At 36.4% G+C, this 18,418-nt stretch overlaps 1 protein-coding gene across 1 annotated transcript in view; it reads right to left on the bottom strand.

Annotated features, from left to right (window-relative positions):
- EPYC (epiphycan) overlaps positions 1 to 17,890 on the bottom strand; it is a 32,706-nt gene extending 14,816 nt beyond the window's left edge. The window contains exons 1-2 of the mRNA XM_040989595.1: positions 17,817 to 17,890; positions 15,393 to 15,570 (exon numbers count right to left, since the gene is read on the bottom strand). Coding sequence (XP_040845529.1) covers positions 15,393 to 15,557 — 165 coding nt within the window. The 5' untranslated portion in view covers positions 15,558 to 15,570; positions 17,817 to 17,890. The remainder of the gene's footprint in view (positions 1 to 15,392; positions 15,571 to 17,816) is intronic.
- Positions 17,891 to 18,418: the final 528 nt, after the last annotated feature.

The raw sequence follows: 18,418 nt of genomic DNA, 5'->3' as shown, positions 1-18,418 counted from the left end.
AACTGTTTTAAGTTCCCAAAATTTGGGGTGCTTTTTATGCAATGAAAAAAACAAATACTGTTTTATAAGATTGATTTATGTGTTTGTAAACACAGGGAGTGAGTGAGAGAGGTACTGGGAGTGAGGAAGAGAGATAGGGAAGGGAGGGAGAGGGAAGGACAGGGAGGGGGGAGGAAACGATGGGAGAGAAGAGAAGGAAAACAAGGTAAGAGAAGAGAAAATTAGATTGGACTTCCCAAAAGGCCATATCCAGGACCTTGGAGACATGTCTCCTACATAGGTGTCAGGGTTCCAGGCACTGGAGCCATAATCTACTGACCAGGATGCAAAGCAGAGACGCTGGGACAGCCGCTCTAGCATGAGATGTGGACATGCAAGCCAAGGCTTAACCCACTTAACTGCACCACAATATCTTCCCCACATTTTTATGTTTTATATGTGGATAACGGATTACTATTACTTTCCCTGTGAGAATAGTTTTCTTTCTTTCTTTTTTGTCCATTGTATTTTCGGCTTCTAACCCAGTGTGCCTAGTAAGTAATAGGCTTCTTGATAAATACTGTTAGTATAAGCTAACAATGCCAACTTGTCACAGCACAATGCTTATTTTTTATATTAAAGTAAGTAAACATGGTAACATGGTTAAGGGTACTTTTCAAACACAACTGTGAAATGGAACTAGTTGTAGCTCAGACAGCTCCACTTTTGTTGAAAATGCAAATATACCACAAAAGGAAAATAAGGAGGTGTGTTTTGATGAAACTGGCTTTGAATATATGGTTAAGTCAAGAATTTTAGAGGAGTGTAATCTATGATGAAAGAATTATACTCTCAGATAACCACCACATATAACTCGTAGAGGCCCTGTTCATCAGATGTTCCATATGAATGCTGCAGCCTGAATCTCTGCAGTGTCAACTGCTCTACCTGAAGATATATTAAATGTAACAAATTAACTAGTCCTCATTTTTGGGTCTTTAATTCATGTTCTCTATCATAATCACTCTTTAAATTTTGACTCGATACCCCAACTTACCCAGTTATAATTTAAAATCTTGGCATTCAGTGTGCTGTATAGGTAAAAATTTTGATGTGAAATGAATGGGACTTGAGTTAAAGGTTTTATTTATTTTTTTTTTTTAAAGATTTATTTTTATTATTTTTTCATTGGAAAGGCGGATATACAGAGAGGAGAGACAGAGAGGAAGATCTTCCGTCCGATGATTCACTCCCCAAGTGAGCGCAACGGGCCGATACTATGCCGATCCGAAGCCAGGAGCCTCTTCCGGGTCTCCCACACGGGTGCAGGTTCCCAAAGCTTTGGGCTGTCCTCGACTGCTTTCCCAGGCCACAAGCAGGGAGCTGGAAGGGAAGCGGGGCTGCCGGGATTAGAACCGGCGCCCATATGGGATCCCGGGGGTGCAAGGCGAGGACCTTTAACCACTTGCGCCACCGCGCCGGGCCCAAAGGTTTTATCTATTTATACCCTCTAGTATTTTGTCTCTGCGGCCCTCAGCCTTTTTTTTTTTTTCCTTTGTTCACATTTTTTTTTTTCTTATTTTTTTTTCTTTTCGTTTGTTTTCAGAAAATATTCCAGTTTCAGTTGACAGAAGGGTTTTGGACTTCACTTTTATCACAAGACTTCACTCAGCATTATCTCCTTAGGCTACAGAAATTTATAAGGTTTCCAATATATTCCTTATCTCAATGTGCATTATCTAGTTCTAATTGAATGTCTCCAAATAATACTGGTAGGGAACTTTGGCAAAAACTTTAGAAACACTATCTAACACCAAATCCAGCTCATGTTTCCTTTCCTGTTGGTGTCCTTGGTCCCTGAGTAAGAATGACAAAAGAACAATTCAGATAACTTAATGCAGACTGCATTCAGTAATCCTATGAAAAGGGGATTAGGGGAAGCAAGTAAGTCACAGTAGTTGAAAAAGTTGGACTAAAAACAAGGTATTTGGAACATTCTCAAACCTAGCATATTATTTTGAATGGGATAATTCCGATTTTTTTAAAGTTTTTATCTTCCTGATCCTAACACACACGCAGAAATTATTCCTTCATTGAGTCACAAAGTATAATATGCCATGCCTTTTAATTTGTATAACTTCTTTGCATAAAATTAATATTTGCTCTTAGAGAAGAAGATAATGTCTGTGCTGTAACCACTGACATTTAGAATAGGGAAAACAAAAATGTAGAATTCCAGAGCCTGTCCCAGGGAAGACCAATTAGCAACCAATTGTCTTTGAAAGGGATTATTATTATATTTTTTTCTGTAATATTTAGTATTAATGGCAAAATCTTACACACTAATATTTTCTTTGGGGGCAGAATTACTTCAACTAAATTTAAAAGACTACATTAAAGCTTAGTGCCAACCTGACTCCTCATTACTACAAATACATTCTCTGTAGTTAATCCCTCTTAAGAATTTAATTGTAACCAAAGAATATTGATGATAGAATCAGAATGAGGAATTCGGCATAAACCAACTCTATAATACATGAGGCAGAAGAAAGACCATCTTAAATCAGACCAGACCCTTTACTCATTGATTGTTGTTAAAGCTTGGCAGTCATTAGGGTATAGAAATCACCCTTCCAATTACAGAAGGCAGCTGCTTAAGAGTTTATTGGATATGATAACTGTAGCCACCAGGAATTCTTTATTCCCCTCTATGACCATATATTGTAGGGTCACTGTAGTTTTAGTGAAGTTTTATTTTAAGTGACTTGGATGTTATCTGTTTATTTTCATTTATAATCAATATTCATATCAAGAGATACAAACTGACAAATGTGCATGAGGCTAAATTAAGAAGTTTGACATTGTTTGACTTTCCTCAGATATCTTCAGATCTCTTCTTACTCTTATCCCATACATTGGTCTCTGAGGGCATGCCTGTGCCTAGAGCGAGTATTGTATGGATTTAGGATCAACATTGTTCCATAAAATTAATGGGTGGTGAACCTGGATGAAGCTCCTGGTTTCAGAGTTCAACCTGGCTCAACTCTGGTCATGGTGACAATTTGGAGAGATGAATTTGCAATGGAACATCAGTCTGTTTCTGTCTCTGTCTCTCTCCCTCTCTGTTACTCTTTCTTTCAAGTAAATAAATCTTTAAATAATAGGAACAGTTGAAGCAGGGCCAGAATGTAATAATATTGTGTGTGTGATTAATGATTCAAAATCTAGTGAAGTAAACAGGAGGCTTGGCACTAAACTGCAAATTGTGTGCTTCTGAAGGAACTACAAATCTAAAAGCCTACTCAGACTATAGTTACTGGAAGAGGTTAGCTTGACCCAGTCACTAAGAATTCATCCAACTGAGATGAAGCAAGAGGAATCGAGGAGGGGAATGTTGTACTGTATGTACTCTTTGGGTTGTTACATCAAAAGGCAAGAATTTGTGCTTTAATCCAATTGGGTTTAAACAGATCAAGCCTTTAATTTTCTAGAAGCATGGTCTTTAATTTTTTTTCTCAAAAATGTCATAGCAGTGGAGAAGTTATATATGTATACAAATGTGTGCTGTCTCTACGTTCCTGGACCTGAACTGTGGGCATGTATTTGCTTGTACTTGATGTTCCTGCAGAGCCTTTTGTAAAGATGATCAGATATTGTAGCGTGGTATAATTTGAGGGAGAACAGGGGGTGAGGAAGAAATGTTAACAGGAAGTACAGGAAGGCCTTTCAGATAACTGTCTTGTTGTGCTCTTTCATCAAGTTTAGAAACTCCAACAGAGAAACATCTGCATAATTAGGAATGGTGGTTGACATGACCTTCCTGAAAATTGATCGGAGACCCACATTTCAGCTAACTTTTAAACTTAAAGAATGGTGCCTTTCTTTACCCTTAAGGGAGAAGAAATGATGAATCTGAGTGTTGATCCTGTGTGGTTCATTTTCCTTTTCAATGTGATTCTGTTTGGCTCCTCCATGTACTTAGATTGACCAAGGTGGGCTTTGTGCTGGGGTCTGTGGTTGAACAGCATTGCCTGTGACTAATGGGACAGAGGTTTCACACTGAAATTACTTATTTTACTATAGAATGTATTAGTATTCACAGGACTATGGTGAGCTCCACTTTCCTCTGTCCTGTTTCTATCCTACAGATGATCCCCAAATTACTGAGGATAGAAGGAATGTATATAGGGCTCCCTTAAACACCTGACACTGGCCAGACAAATTTCAATGTTATACATTATGTGCTTAATTATTTTACACAACACAAATATATGTATTTCAGTATTGGTAACTAGAACCCAGCTTTGTTAAATGTTCTCAGCTTTTAAGCTTTGTTTCCTCATGTATTTATCAAATCATGCTACAGTATTGCATATAATAAAATGAGATTATTGGAAATAGACAATACATTGTTTGAGCTAAAACTATTGCATATGTATACACACCCACACACATACCACCCACCCACACACCACCCACACACACACACACATTTCTGTTTCTGTCCTTAAATACAGTTTGTTTACCAAAATTGGCAGATAAACACATCACTAAAATGCTTCATAACTCAGAATAACAGAATCAGACATGTAATTTCTTGATGTTAATACTGTGTGACAGCACTCATAGAAATTAAATCCTCACAGATAACTGTAGACTTTGTATGTAATATGCCATCAATGAAGGTGCTGCAAAAAGTGCCTGGAGAAATGAAATGAAAGATAATGTGTGTTTTTCATTTTCCATGAACTTTTTGAAGACCCCTTTTATGTTTTTTTTATTTCCTCTGTTGTATATATATATTTTTTCCATTTAAAAAAGTATTAGATTAAGAGTGTTAAAGTGCTAGGAGGGATTTTGTTTAATATACCCATTATAACACCTGATCTCCATGAACAATTGGAAATGGACCCTAAGGCCTACCCTGGAACAATATGGTATTGCCTCCGTAAGGCTCAAATATCAGTCCTTCCAGGCCGTGTCTATTGTCACCAGCAAATGAGCTGAAATGGTGCTGACTGAATAAATGAATCAATGGTTAAAAAGGTACTCATATTTGCTTTGTCGTACCCTCCACATTACACAGATTACAGATTTATGTGGTTACATCCTCAAAAAGTATCTAAAAGAGGAAGCTGAAGCTTGGAGGAGCATCTGGACTTTCCGTTGTGGAATAGTCAGTGTAACAGGCTGATAACCTGGGTTAACTCAGCGCTGTGATGAACTGTCCCCAAGTGCTGCTATGGGTGAATAAGTGAATACACCCAAAGCCAGTGGTTTCTCCCCCGCCATCTTTGTTTTGTGCATGTTCGTGAATCACATGCCTGGGCGAAGTCAGTTGTGGAAGCAAATACCCTCACTTCACTGTTTAGCATAAAATACCCTCTGTGTCAATCAGTTCCTAATTAGTCAAGGTACAGCTTTGGTGAACAATTTTAAAATTATAGGTCTGTTTTTTTTTTTTTAATTTTTGAAAGAACCGAAGTATTTGAAATTCGGAAGTTTGAATTCTCCTCAAGAAAAGACAAAACTTTTATTCAGCTAAATAGAATTCTGAATTTATCTTACTCTCAAATCATTCCACATGGTCAAATAAATAAATCTTGAAGCCATTTCTTCCTGTTACTGTGATGTCAACAACTGATTTACAAATGTGTCAGAAGGCCCTGCGCTGTTCCGTCTGGGACGTGGAGGATGTGTTCTTATGGGTTTAACACACTGGTATGAGCATTTGTTAAGCATAATGGAATTCTGCTTGAAACATGAGTCTGGTGCTCCTATTTATTGAAGTGACCATATTAATTATCCAAAATAATGCGACTGTGGACACCTGGCAATGAAAACTGTATTTTATTTTCCATTTTATCTTGAAAATGGACGATGGAGAAATATTTTTGGCAAGGACTGCGCAAGCCCCATATTTCTGACAAAGCTGCCTTCAGTTCAGAGGATCACCTTTCCTCCTGCTCCCTTAAATACTTTGACAGCTAAAGGAGATGTCTGGATAATGTGTTAAATGAAATCCCTTGAAAAGTGTTGTTTGGCAGCTTCCTAATAATCAAATTACTTAATTTCAGAGAGAAGAAACCTCATGATTGGAGAGAGCTAAAAGAATTAAAGATGAAAGAGAAGCAGCAGAGAAATAATGGAGTCTTTGAATGCTGAACTCTGTTTGCTTTGGCATTAAAACTGCTGCTTTGCATTTCACTCTGACACTTACCAGCTGAGTAACCTTGGGCAAAATTCTGATCCTCAGTAACTCTTTATGAAATGGGAATGCGGACAGCTTCCTTCCAGGGTCGTTGTCTGGGTTGCCCGGTTTGTCTGGTTTGTTGTCTGCTCATGTATGTGGTGTGTAAATAATGCATGATGCAATTAAATGGAATGCACTGGTGAAGGTTATCAGTGAGCCTTCATGAAGATATATTTTTTTGCCTCTTCGATTTGTAAGGTTTTAAAATATTTCAAATGAAATTCAAACGGTTTCACACTGTTGGAATAATCATCTAAAATATGAACAGATGACCTCGTGGAAATATGATTAGCAAAATCCTTGCCTAAATCCGCCCAGCACATCCTCGGTGAAGGCAAAGGGTGGCCTTTGTTTTTGCCATATCTAGAAATGAGTGTTTAATTCAGGTTCACAGAGGTAAAGGCTCTTCTTCCAGGATAAGTATTTAATATGCAAACCATATGTTTTAAACCTTAACACGGTCTGTATATTTTAGCCAAAGTAAGATATAATTCCAAATATAAAGATAAAATATTGTTTACCTTTTGTCACCAGAGCAAATATACAGTAGAAATATTAGTACTTTAAATACTCTGGGTTCAGAGAAGAAGTAGTTTTTAAGCCAAATGATCCTTTAGCATAAACAATGTTTTATATAATTTTGTTATAGTTAGAAAACTTGGTGTTAAGAGTTTTTTATATCATTTTCAAAGGTGAACTTAAGTTTCTGCACATTGTACAGGATTGGTTTGATTCTTCTTAAGAAATTTCTGATGTTGTGGGACACCCATATATACTCTGAAATTATTTTCCAAGGTGCCATTTTATAATGATGACAGCTTAAGTGAAGGCATTCCTCTTCTGTCAATTCATACAACTACCTTCACTGGAAATTTATAGCTTCTTCACTACTAAAAGCAATTCTTCCAAATTGAATTAGTTCATTTCAATGGTCAGTTTTCTTCTTAAGCATTATTTAAATAATCTAACAACAAGTTTTGTTCATGGAAGAGGAAAAAAGTATGAATAATGGAAATCCACAGGGAAAAACATTCTTCATCCAAGAAATTTCATATAGCGAATATTTACTGATACTCTTACTATTTTGTTGTTTGCATGTATTTTGCCAGAATGGATATGATACAGTTTGAATATTTCACCCAAGTCTATGTGAGAAATCAGAGCGACATGAAAATAAAGGAGGCAAATCTATACTCTATACACCCCAGGAAAGTTTAACGAAGTTGGGCTGCAGGGCCCAGCACGGTAGCCTAGTGGCTAAAATCCTTGCCTTGCCTGTCCCTGGATCCAGTATGGGTGCAAGTTTGTGTCTTGGCAGCTTCGCCTCCCATCCAGCTCTCTGCTTGTGGTCTGGGAAAAGCAGTCAAGGACAACCCAAAGCCGTGGGTCCCTACACCCACATGGGAAACCCAGAAGAAGCTACTGGCTCCTGGCTTTAGATTGGCTCAGCACCAGCTGTTGTGGCCACTTAGGGAGTGAATCAGCAAAAGGAAGATCTTCCTCTCTGACTCTCCTCCTCTCTGTCTATCTGACTTTCCAATAAGAACAAATAGCTCTTTAAAAACAAAACAAAGTTGGGCTCCAGATAGGACAAGCACAGTCAGTTGCACAATAGATAATGCAGGAAACAAGCAAATTTCTTAGATGGCAACCTCTTCTGATACTGAGACCTGAGAGAACTTTTTCTACACACCTTCATGAAAAACACTGTGGGTGTCATCGTAATTGAGGCAGAGTTGAAGACTGCCAGTATATATACAGAAATGCAAGAACTCAAAAGACTCTACCATGGTATCTGCAGTTTTCCTGGAGACGCAGGGACATTGCAGGTAGAATAAAGGAACAGATATTTTTTACAAATAATTTAATATTACAGCTAGGAAAAGGCTGGTTTTATGTGTGGAATCAAGGAAATGTAAGCATTAGAATGAAATTCTCATCCTTCCACATGAGATAGATATTGAATGCTGCTACTGAGCATTTTTTTTCTGGGAAAAGAAATCATTCCTTATGGGCCAGGCTAATGTTTTCTTTTAATAAACACTTTGAGTGTCCCTCCAACCTTTGAGAAGGAGATTATCCCCAGTGCAAAAGCTATGCCATGAGCATGGCCCTATCACATAATCACCATCATCAAAAACACTCTCAATTGAAAACACTCAACTAATAGCATCCTTTGAACAATGTTGTTTTCTGGTGAGTAAGTAACTATTTACAGTAATTACACAACAGTTTCAGTTATGGAAAAATGTTACTTCTAGCTCACATTATCTAGCCATAGAAGAAGACCTTTCTCTTTTAGTTGTATTGGAATACATGACACTAACATAAACAAAAGCCAGTTTCAAGTTAACAGAACAATTTCAAACAAGGTGAAAAATGGAGGAAAGATAATAAAATCTTTGGTGAAAGGTTAAAATACTTTTCTAATTAAAATTATTTTCTGAGAAGAAAAGTTAGCATCGTTATCACTACATATCGTACTGCTTAATCCAGTAGAGTTCTTCAGCTCTGCCTCAACATTTTCATCCTTTCGATGGGAACATTTGGTTGTAAGAAAGAAATGAAGTATACTATTTACACTTTCTAATGAGAATTAATTACTATTTATTAGAGTTCAAAAAGTCTGTAGGTTGATTATATATACTATAGCCAATTCTTAATAACGTGATTGATGTAAAGTGAAATCCTTAAATGTATGACCATTGGGCCTAGTGTGGTAACCCAATGGCTAAAGACTTTTCCTTGTGTGCAATGGGATCCCATATGGCACTAGTTCACATCCCGGTGGCCCCGCTTCCCAACCAGCTCCCTGCTTGTGGCCTGGGAAGGCAGTAGAGGACGGCCTTGGGATCCTGCATGCGTCTGGGAGATCTGGGGGAAATTCCTGGCTCCTGGCTTTGGGTCAGCTCATCTCCAGCCATTGCAGAGATGGCTGGGGAGTAAACTAGCTGATGGAAGATCTTTCTCTCTCTCTTTCTCTCTGTAAATCTGCCTTTCCAATAAAAAAAATTGTAAAACAAAGAAACAAAAACCATTGACTATTTTACATCATATCAGCAAATGTATACAGTGGGTAACATCATAACAATAGATCTGTTGGTTCTAAAATGCATTGCTAACAAAGAATCCTGTGGCTTGTGGATGTTCAATATCATCAGAAATATAAATCAGTGGTCACTATTACTATTGCATGTTATTTTTCAAAAAGAGAAAAGCTTTAATGACTATTTTCAACCACAGAAGAAGATATTAATATGTCACCACCACTACAAATCAAAGCAACCGAATTGAGATTTTTCCCCGTGGATTTGGGGGTGGTTTATTTCATTGGCTCTGCAAAATGATTGGATTTAACAATTCAAGACTTGGATCATTATGATTCAAATTTGATTCTGAAAAAAATATATTACATGTTTGATTAGCTTTCTATTGCTGCACAACAACTTGTAATAAACTTAGAAGCTTAAAACTAGAGCTCCTTTCAGTTCACAGTCTCTGAGTTAGAAGTTCAGCGCTTGCCTACCTGATTTCTCCACTCAGGATTTGAGGTTTGGGTGAGCTTTGTCTCCAAGCACTCATGTGTTGGAAGCTCGATTCCCAGGCTAACAGTGTTGGGAGATGACAGAAAACTTTTCAGAGGTGAGACTTAGTGGGAGATCTAAAGGAAAGCTGCAGGTGGAATGGATTAAAGTAGCACTCATGAAACCCTTGAGTTCTCAAGAAAGTTAAATATATTAATCCCAATCCCTGAATTATTTCCCTGTTTTCTGTCTAGATGTGATTTATTCCTCTCACCTGTGCTCTCAAGTTGTGATGCCGTCCACCACGCTCCCCACATCAGAACAAGGGTGAGTATTGGCCTTACCTTCTTCAGTCTCCAGAACCACTAATGAGACTTCTTTCTGTAAAGTTAGTCTGCCTCAGGCATTTTGTTGTAGATGAATAAAAAACTATTAGTACATTTCAAACTTCCTTGCAAAATAAACTTCCTCTTTAGTCCCATTTTTTTCATGAGCTTTTGGGAATACCCTTGTGTAATTTCACACAGCCAAAATTAAGGTGACGATCAGACTTGTATCCTAATGTGAAAATCATGGGTCCTGGGCCCTGCCGCATGGCCTGGTGGCTGAAGTCCTTGCCTTGAACGTGCCAGCATCCCATATGGGCGCCAGCTCTAATCCCGGCAGCTCCACTTCCCATCCAGCTCCCTGTTTGTGACCTGCGAAAGCAGTCGAGGACGGCCCAAAGCCTTGGGACCCTGCACCTGTGTGGGAGATCTAGAGGATCTTCCTGGCTCCTGGCTTCGGATCGGTACAGCACCGGCTGTTGTGCTCACTTGGAGAGTGAATCATCGGATGGAAGATCTTCTCTCTGTCTCTCCTCCTCTCTGTATAACTCACTTTGTAAGAAAAATAAATAAATCTTTAGAAAAAAAAATTCATGGGTCCTGTGTCTACAGGCTTGAGGTATGCATTGTTGTTGATAGTTGCAGGTTTTTCTGTTTCCAAAGACCTTTGCATTCCTTGTCTCATGGGCCTGTGTGTATCAAGCATGTAACAGCCAATTTCTATGCCCTGAATTGTTTATACTTCAGGCTTTGTCATTATCAACAAGATCTTGATCCAAAAGGCTCACCTTGTTAATCTTAGATTAACAATCTAATAACACAAATGATATTCCAGTATGCACATGATTTTGGCAGGTGTGATAGGTGCCATAAATACATCATGAAATGATATTCTTAGCGGACATGTGATAATTCTCTCTGCAATATCCTTCAATGGCTGAGGGTTTACTAAGTTAAAGCATTGCCAAGATGATTTACATTGCTCACAGATGTAGAGTACAAAATTTATAAGAAAGTGACATGTATTTGAGAATCACTTTTTAGTTTTTCTACGAATTTGCCAATTTAGAATGTAAAGTTACATTTTCAACAGATGAAATAAATTCCAAGCTAAACAAGGCAAAATCATTCCCTTAGAACCAAGATTAAAAATGTTGAAAAAAATTCTGATCTCATACGTGTTCTCCACGTGCTTTATTTTAACTAATTTCTTATTCACAGCCATTCCCAGTGGGTGTTAAACAGTGATCACTCAGCAAACGCATAGGAGTAACAACATCAGAACAACTTGTATGTGCTAGAATGAGATAAATCGGCAAATCATCAGAGTCTGGACTTTCAGGACTAAATTCAAGCTACTCATATATTCTGTGTTCTTCAGTTCATTCACATGACTGGATCTATCGTCATTCTTTCTCATCCTCTCATAAGAAACTGTGTCTTAGTTGCTTGTGAAGCAATTTTTATTAATAATCTGTGAATATCTCAACTGGAGTACCTAAGTACTGTCCGAAAGTTACTCTCCATTGTGTCTTTATTATCTTGTTTATGTTTTTCTCTATTTTTTTCTTGTAATGAGTGCATTAGTTTTTACCTTTTGGTACTGGTGTTTTATATTATATTTCTTTGTGTTTTAAAGTGATTATTGTGAAATTTGTTTTAGATGAGTTAAATGGACATCTGCTCATTTGATTATTATTTATAACCCCTTTTGTATTCCTGTTGAACTACCAGTATTTTATTCTTGAATCCGTTGTTTAGTGAACATTAAGCCTTTAACTGTAATGTAAATTAAAATGTATTATCTAAAAATGAAATTAGGGAACAAAGGATAGAAGGAAAAGGGGAGTGAGAGAAAGAAAAAGAATAATTATATTTCAGAACTGTATTCATGAACTTCATGGGATCTGTTCTCTTACATTATTGTTCAACATGAGAATTGGTGCTAATTGTGTTGTAGTGTTTTTTTTTTTCTGTGACCCTAATACATTAATACATTTCTTTAAAATAATGAGTAAGTAAAATGCTTTATTTTTAGAACATTACCTACAATACCAATATCCCATAATGAAGCATGAGTTTGAGTCCTTGCTGCTCCACTTTTAATCCAAACCCCTTTTAATACACCTGGAAGGCAGCAAAAAAGGAATCAAATGCTTGGGTCCTTGACACTTACATGGGAGACCCAGATGGGGATTTCCTGGCTCCTGGTTTTGGCTTGGTCCAACCCAAAAATGTATAAAAACATGGAATTCTCTCTTCTCTCTCCCACACTTTCTCTCTCGTTGCCTTTAATGTAAAGAATATTTTTTAAAAATTAAAATATATAGAATTGTGGAACATCTATTCTATGGAAAGCTACTCAGCCATTCAAAAGAAATGAAATCTTACCATTTGCAATAAATGGTTCCAACTAGAGACTCTTACGCTCAGTGAAATAAGCCAATCCCAAAAGGGCAAATATCATATGTTCTCTCTGATACAAGGCAACCTTTTATGTAAAATACAACATCAACAGATACTTAGATATTTATGCATGTGTATATATTCATCTAGAGGAACTGTAAAAAAGAGACTATCATATCAAGAAGTGAAGATATATTGCACTATGCATTTCTTCTCCTGAATTAAAGATGGACTCCCAATGAAACTGTTGCATGCATCTTGATAATAGGGTGCTGGGCTTTTTAGCATTGTCTAGACCTACAATATCAAGATGCACTGAAATAGCAGGATGATGGATTTGTGACTGTCTTTTAAGGATTATGGTATTATAATATTGAGGAGGGGGACAAGAAATCTCTGAGCTTATTTATTCATTCATGAATAAATAAATAAATAAAATATGTAAAGACATAAAACATGTTTTTCCATTACTGTGCATGTCTTTGGAAATCCACACTTATGTCTATCTGCCTATCTGTAGAGTGGTTTCCTGATGCGAGTTCATCACAAATGATTGTTAAATCATGACACAGGGATTGCTAGTGTATTTCTAGGGCAGCTCAGGATTCTGAGCGTGGCTAGAACTGCAACTGTTTAGAAAAACTGTGCTTCAAACTAAGAATGCATCGGGAAAGGAATAGAGCATGAAAGGATATGATGACCTATTTATACGTACATATAAAACCTTGCAGGAAAGATGCTATTGCTGAATATGTAAATATCAGGGAAAATTTGTATATTAAACCATGTTTTTAGGGAAATGATTATTAACTTCAGCTTGCTGATGCTGTGAAAGTCTTCAGAATATGGAGAATGCCAATGGTTTTCTGGACCGAAGAATGGGTTCAGTGAGATCTGGGAACCAGTACTGTGATGAATGGGAGTGAGTGAATGCCAGATTGAGAACTGGCTGCTCCTGTTCCAGGAAAACACCTGGGAAAGCAGCAAATGATGTCTCAAATGTTGGGCCCCTGGATGGGTTTCCTGGAAGAGCTCCTTACTCTCTCTGTTTGTTCTGTCTCACTGCCTTTTAACAAAGAAACAATTATTGTTTTTTAAATTAAAAGTAAATGTTTACTCTAAAATTGTGTCTAGGGAACCCCAGCCCTTCTATTGTGCTTGAGTCTTCTGAAGGAAATAGAACATTTGACCCCAATCTCAAACTCTACCAAAAAGAGAAGACTTACAATAGTCATCGGGGTTCTTGGATCCCATGGGACACTTTTTTGAGAAATGAGGTTTGAACAAAAATACTTAATTTAATGTAAGAGTACATACGCAAGGCAGAAGAGTTAACCATTGACTTTCTTTTTATGATCTTTTTTGATGCACTTGTACTTTAAAAGAAATCATACTGTGAAATGGATAAAACAGTGAATATTAAGAAAATGTGGAAAATAAAAGCACAGCTTAAATGGAGAAAGCAAGTGATCTGCTGTTGAGCCTGAAACTTCAAAGAGAGAGAGAGAGAGAGAGAGAGAGAGAGAGAGAGAGAGATGAGGAGCAGCAGGGAGAAGTTAGCGTGATCAAAAGAGAGAGAGGAAGAAAGGTAGAGGAGGGAAAGGGAAGGGACAAGAGTTAAATAAACTGTTGTTTTCTAAAAATCTACCTCTTGAATTTTTAAAATAATATTTATTTATTTTTATGGGGAAGCCAGATATACAGAGAGGAGGAGAGACAGAGAGGAAGATGTTCCGTCTGGTGATTTACTCCCAATACGGCCACAACCACCAGAACTACACCAAGCTGAAACCAGGAGCGCAAAGCCTCCTCTGGGTCTCCCATGTGGGTGCAGGGTCCCAAGGCTTTGGACCATCTTCGACTGCTTTCCCGGGCCACAGGCAGGGAGCTGGATGGGAAGCGGGGCTGCCGGGATTAGAACTGACAGCCATATGGGATGCTGGTGAGTTCAAGGTGAGGATTTTAGCTGTGAGGCTACCGTGCTGGGCCCTAACTCTTGTACTTTATAAGACAACAGGCAATGCTGCTTATTGAAATGAATAAAATTTCAGCAAACAGTACTGAAAATTGATATCTTCTTAATCACTATATGCTTAATTGCCATACGGTTAAGTTTACTGGTTTTGCCTAAATATTTTGTAGCCCTGAGTATCTGAAATAGTTATCTGAAGAATATTTGTGCTTAAAAGATTTCCCAAAACATTTTATAATCCATTAAAGGTGATAAAATATACTTTGTTGTTTATTTATAGTTAATTGGATTTTCTCAATGTTGTACATTAACTATACTCTAGCATTTCAAGGTCTGTTTGTTTTCTGACTCATAAAAATTACCCTGAATCCTTTAGCTATGTAAAAAGTCTAGCATTTAATTAGGAACATGTCATATCAGATTTATGTAATGTGCTGCAACCTTGCCAATGCCCACATTAGTGCCAGAAAAACAATCAATCATTTAGAGAAGCACATTCCCTCTTGATGCACGATGAAGTTCCAAACCGTTGTAATTCCTCTGTACAATTTTTACTTCCTTACAATTTATTTTCATGTCACAGGTTTTTCTTTCGCCCAAACTGTCCTCATTTCTCATATTACTAAAAATATATATACACACAATGAAAAAAAAACTTATTCCTCATGGGTTAGCTGTCCAAATTTTCTCTATTCTAACTTGACAGAAACTCTTTCATAAAATTTTTTGGATTAGATTTGGAAGAAATAGAGTGATCTGCATGAAAGCAAAAACACTTCCAATATTAAACTTCAAAAGATTGGCCATCTTCTAGAGGAAAAGTTACTATGACATTTTTTAAGCTTAAAAAATTGTTTTGAAAAGAATCGCAAACATCAATGATCCCTTATCCAAAGTGCTTAGTGTCCCCAACAGGAGGTGGGATAATTTACCTGAGCCTGATCAATGGGTATGTGTTCATAGTTGTATGTTTGGTCCAGGTCTTCCAAGGTAGCATCGTAAGTTTCTGAGTCATAATTGATGGACTCTGGAGTTGGGGCCGTTGCTGCCACACCCAAGATGACAAGTCCCACAATAAGGCTTCCCAAAAGGTTCATTTTTCAAACTTTCCTAAACACAAAATATTAAACTATGTAAATATTTCATTGGTATTAGTTCATGAATAGCTTTTATTAGATAGGAATAATAAATCAGTATCAATATCAAGAAACTTAATCAGGTAGGTTTGATTACGTAGTAATGTGTATGCATAACAAATGGCTTATATGATTTTTGAGGGCTGTTGGTGCCAGATGATCAGATTCACTCACAATTCTCTCCACATTTTTAAAGGGAATAGTTTATGGACAACAAAACTGATTCTATGTCATAGAGGAAAAAAATGGAAAAAACTGGGTGCAGAAAGAATTTGTGGTACTCTCATTCACAAATCTTTTCACTGTAAGACTTTTATCATCTAAATGAATATTTTTATATCAACTGTGGTTTGCAGGCCTGATGATGAAGATGATGGTGACTTCAACTGTCACACCATTTTCAGGTAGGGAAATTGAGACACAATTGACTTATGATGTAACTATATACGTATTTATAACTCTTTCATGCATATTCAAAACTAAGGCTTTTTTTCCCTAAGAGCCATATAATGAAGATTTTCCCATTGTTGCTTCTTTCTTTCCTCTAAGTATCTAAATAGAAATATAATCTAATATTTATATAAATATTAACATTTCATGCAATATTTTTCAAAATCCTCATAATAAAATGGAGCAGAAAGATAATTTCCTTTAATTCTTGCCATTTTATTTCATTGTGGTAGCTACGTATGGTTTAATCTTATATTTAACACAAATGAAATTTCCAAGGGACAACTGGCAAATTTTCTTGAATAGAGGACTTGAACATATGCAGGATTAGGACACTTGTTTGTTTTAAATAATCAATAAGCTCTCTTTTCCATGATGACATCATGTTTTTGAAAGATTTCATCAAAATTTGATCATCTTAATTATTTTAGGTTTTATGTACTCCTTTGAACATACATACATTGATTGAGGGAAAAATAGTTGTTCCTTTTTTTTAAACATTCAAGTTGGCCTATCAAAATTATTACACAGTGATCATAGGTATTGCACAACATTTTATCAAACACGTTTTAAAATTGTAGCCTTTTGTATTCTGGATCCACTCCTTCTGTTTACTTCAAGAACAGTTGATATGCTGTTTGTACCTCTGCACCCGTATAAAGGGGGATTCATGATAAACAGTACTTTTAAACTTGAGTTAACTGGAAGATCAACTGACCTCCAGTTACTTGAAAGAAAGTCTTTATGAGGCAGGTTTAGGCAGAAGGATATGAAATTCCTCTGAGAATAAGAAGCCGTACAAGGAACTCCTTTTCATCCTTGCTGCTTTTCATAAATAATTTTTAAAATTCACACTGGGATAACTAAGCCAGTATTTCACTTGCTTTTGCAGAAGTCTTTGCAGGATTGCACATTTGAGCTGTTCTGAGAAATAAGCAATAAACCTTGTTCCATAAAACACTGATTTGCAAACCTTCCAAGATTCATTCTCCCATATTCAAGTGTGAAGCATTAACTGTGATCACCAGTTACCTTGCAAAATATTTTCTTTGTTAATCTTTGACAACTTCAATTGTTCAAGGTAATTATTCACTTTGCTTAGACTTTTTCTTACTCCATACTCTATATTTAATACTTTACTTATTTGACCTATGCCTTAAGAAAAGCTGTTAGCAATAAGACATTGTTTATAAACTTTAAAATATTAGGAAATCTGTATTTAAAAAATTACATTTCTCTCCTCAATATATTCTGCTAGTCTTAATGTAGTTTCTTAGATAAAGCTTTGAGCCCATTTATTTTACATCAATTCCATATTTTGAAAATGTTACTTGACTTTAATATATTTAGCTTAAGATACCTTATAAATGTCTAGTCCCATATGATCATTAGAGTATTTTTAAAAGCATGAAATATCACTATGTTTTCATTTGTCACAAAACTGACTTATTGATTAATCAGTATTAAGCAATAGTCCCTGTCTGTACTGGCAAAAAATATAGTGTTCTTGATTTAGAGCATTTATTGGAAGCTCTCATAATTTTCTTTTATTGGAAGCTATCATCATTTTATTGACATCTATTAGTTCCTAAACTAATTAAGTTTTTGTTTTGTTTTCTAAAAATTATATAAAGCTCATCATAAAATTAAACCAAATACATTAGATCAAAGTTCACCAGGAAATATTAAAGCAAGCCAAACAATTTTTAAAGGTTGTTACAGTAAGGGAAGAATTTCCAGCCCAAGAAGAAAGCAAGTGTACAATCTTACCTTTGGCTCCAACCTGGCGAAGTGGCACAGAGTGACTGAGGACGCACAGCCAGTGGTATTTGCCCCTGACCAATAGTAGTGAATTCTGGTCTGTGGGAGGTGGAATTTATAACAGTCAACTTTTTGTTTGGAAAAATTAAACTTGAGCAATATTTCTCAGTTTTTAAAAACCCCAAATTATTTTATAGTCACCAAAAGTAAATAACATAATCCAAAATACAGAGTATGTAAAGCTATTGATGTTATGTGAATGGAAATATAATGCCAATGTGTCACCTTAAATTTTTCAGCAAATGTAGTTGATTTTAACATATCTCTAACATATTCACTGGTTAACAAAATGCATTAATAGATGCAGTCATACTAAATATGGCTCTTTTGTAATATTCTAATAAGTAATAATTACTCTTTTCAGTTTGTATTAATGTTCACCAAAATCTAAGTAAAGTTGCTAAAGACTTACCTGTTTATTGTTGGGTAAAATAAATGAATAAATACATAAATAAGGGTATCCAAGTTCTTCTAGTTTTTTGGAACCCTTTGACAACACTGAACAATGAACCTTGTGCATGAAAATATTCCGAAAAACCTATTTCTTGAAG

The sequence above is a fragment of the Ochotona curzoniae genome, unplaced genomic scaffold (assembly GCF_017591425.1).
Source record: "Ochotona curzoniae isolate NIBS_2020 unplaced genomic scaffold, NIBS_Ocur_1.0 contig_1014, whole genome shotgun sequence".
Taxonomy (NCBI): Eukaryota; Metazoa; Chordata; class Mammalia; order Lagomorpha; family Ochotonidae; genus Ochotona; species Ochotona curzoniae.
The sequence above is the reverse complement of the archived record's forward strand: the minus strand, read 5'-3'. Positions and strand labels throughout refer to the sequence as shown.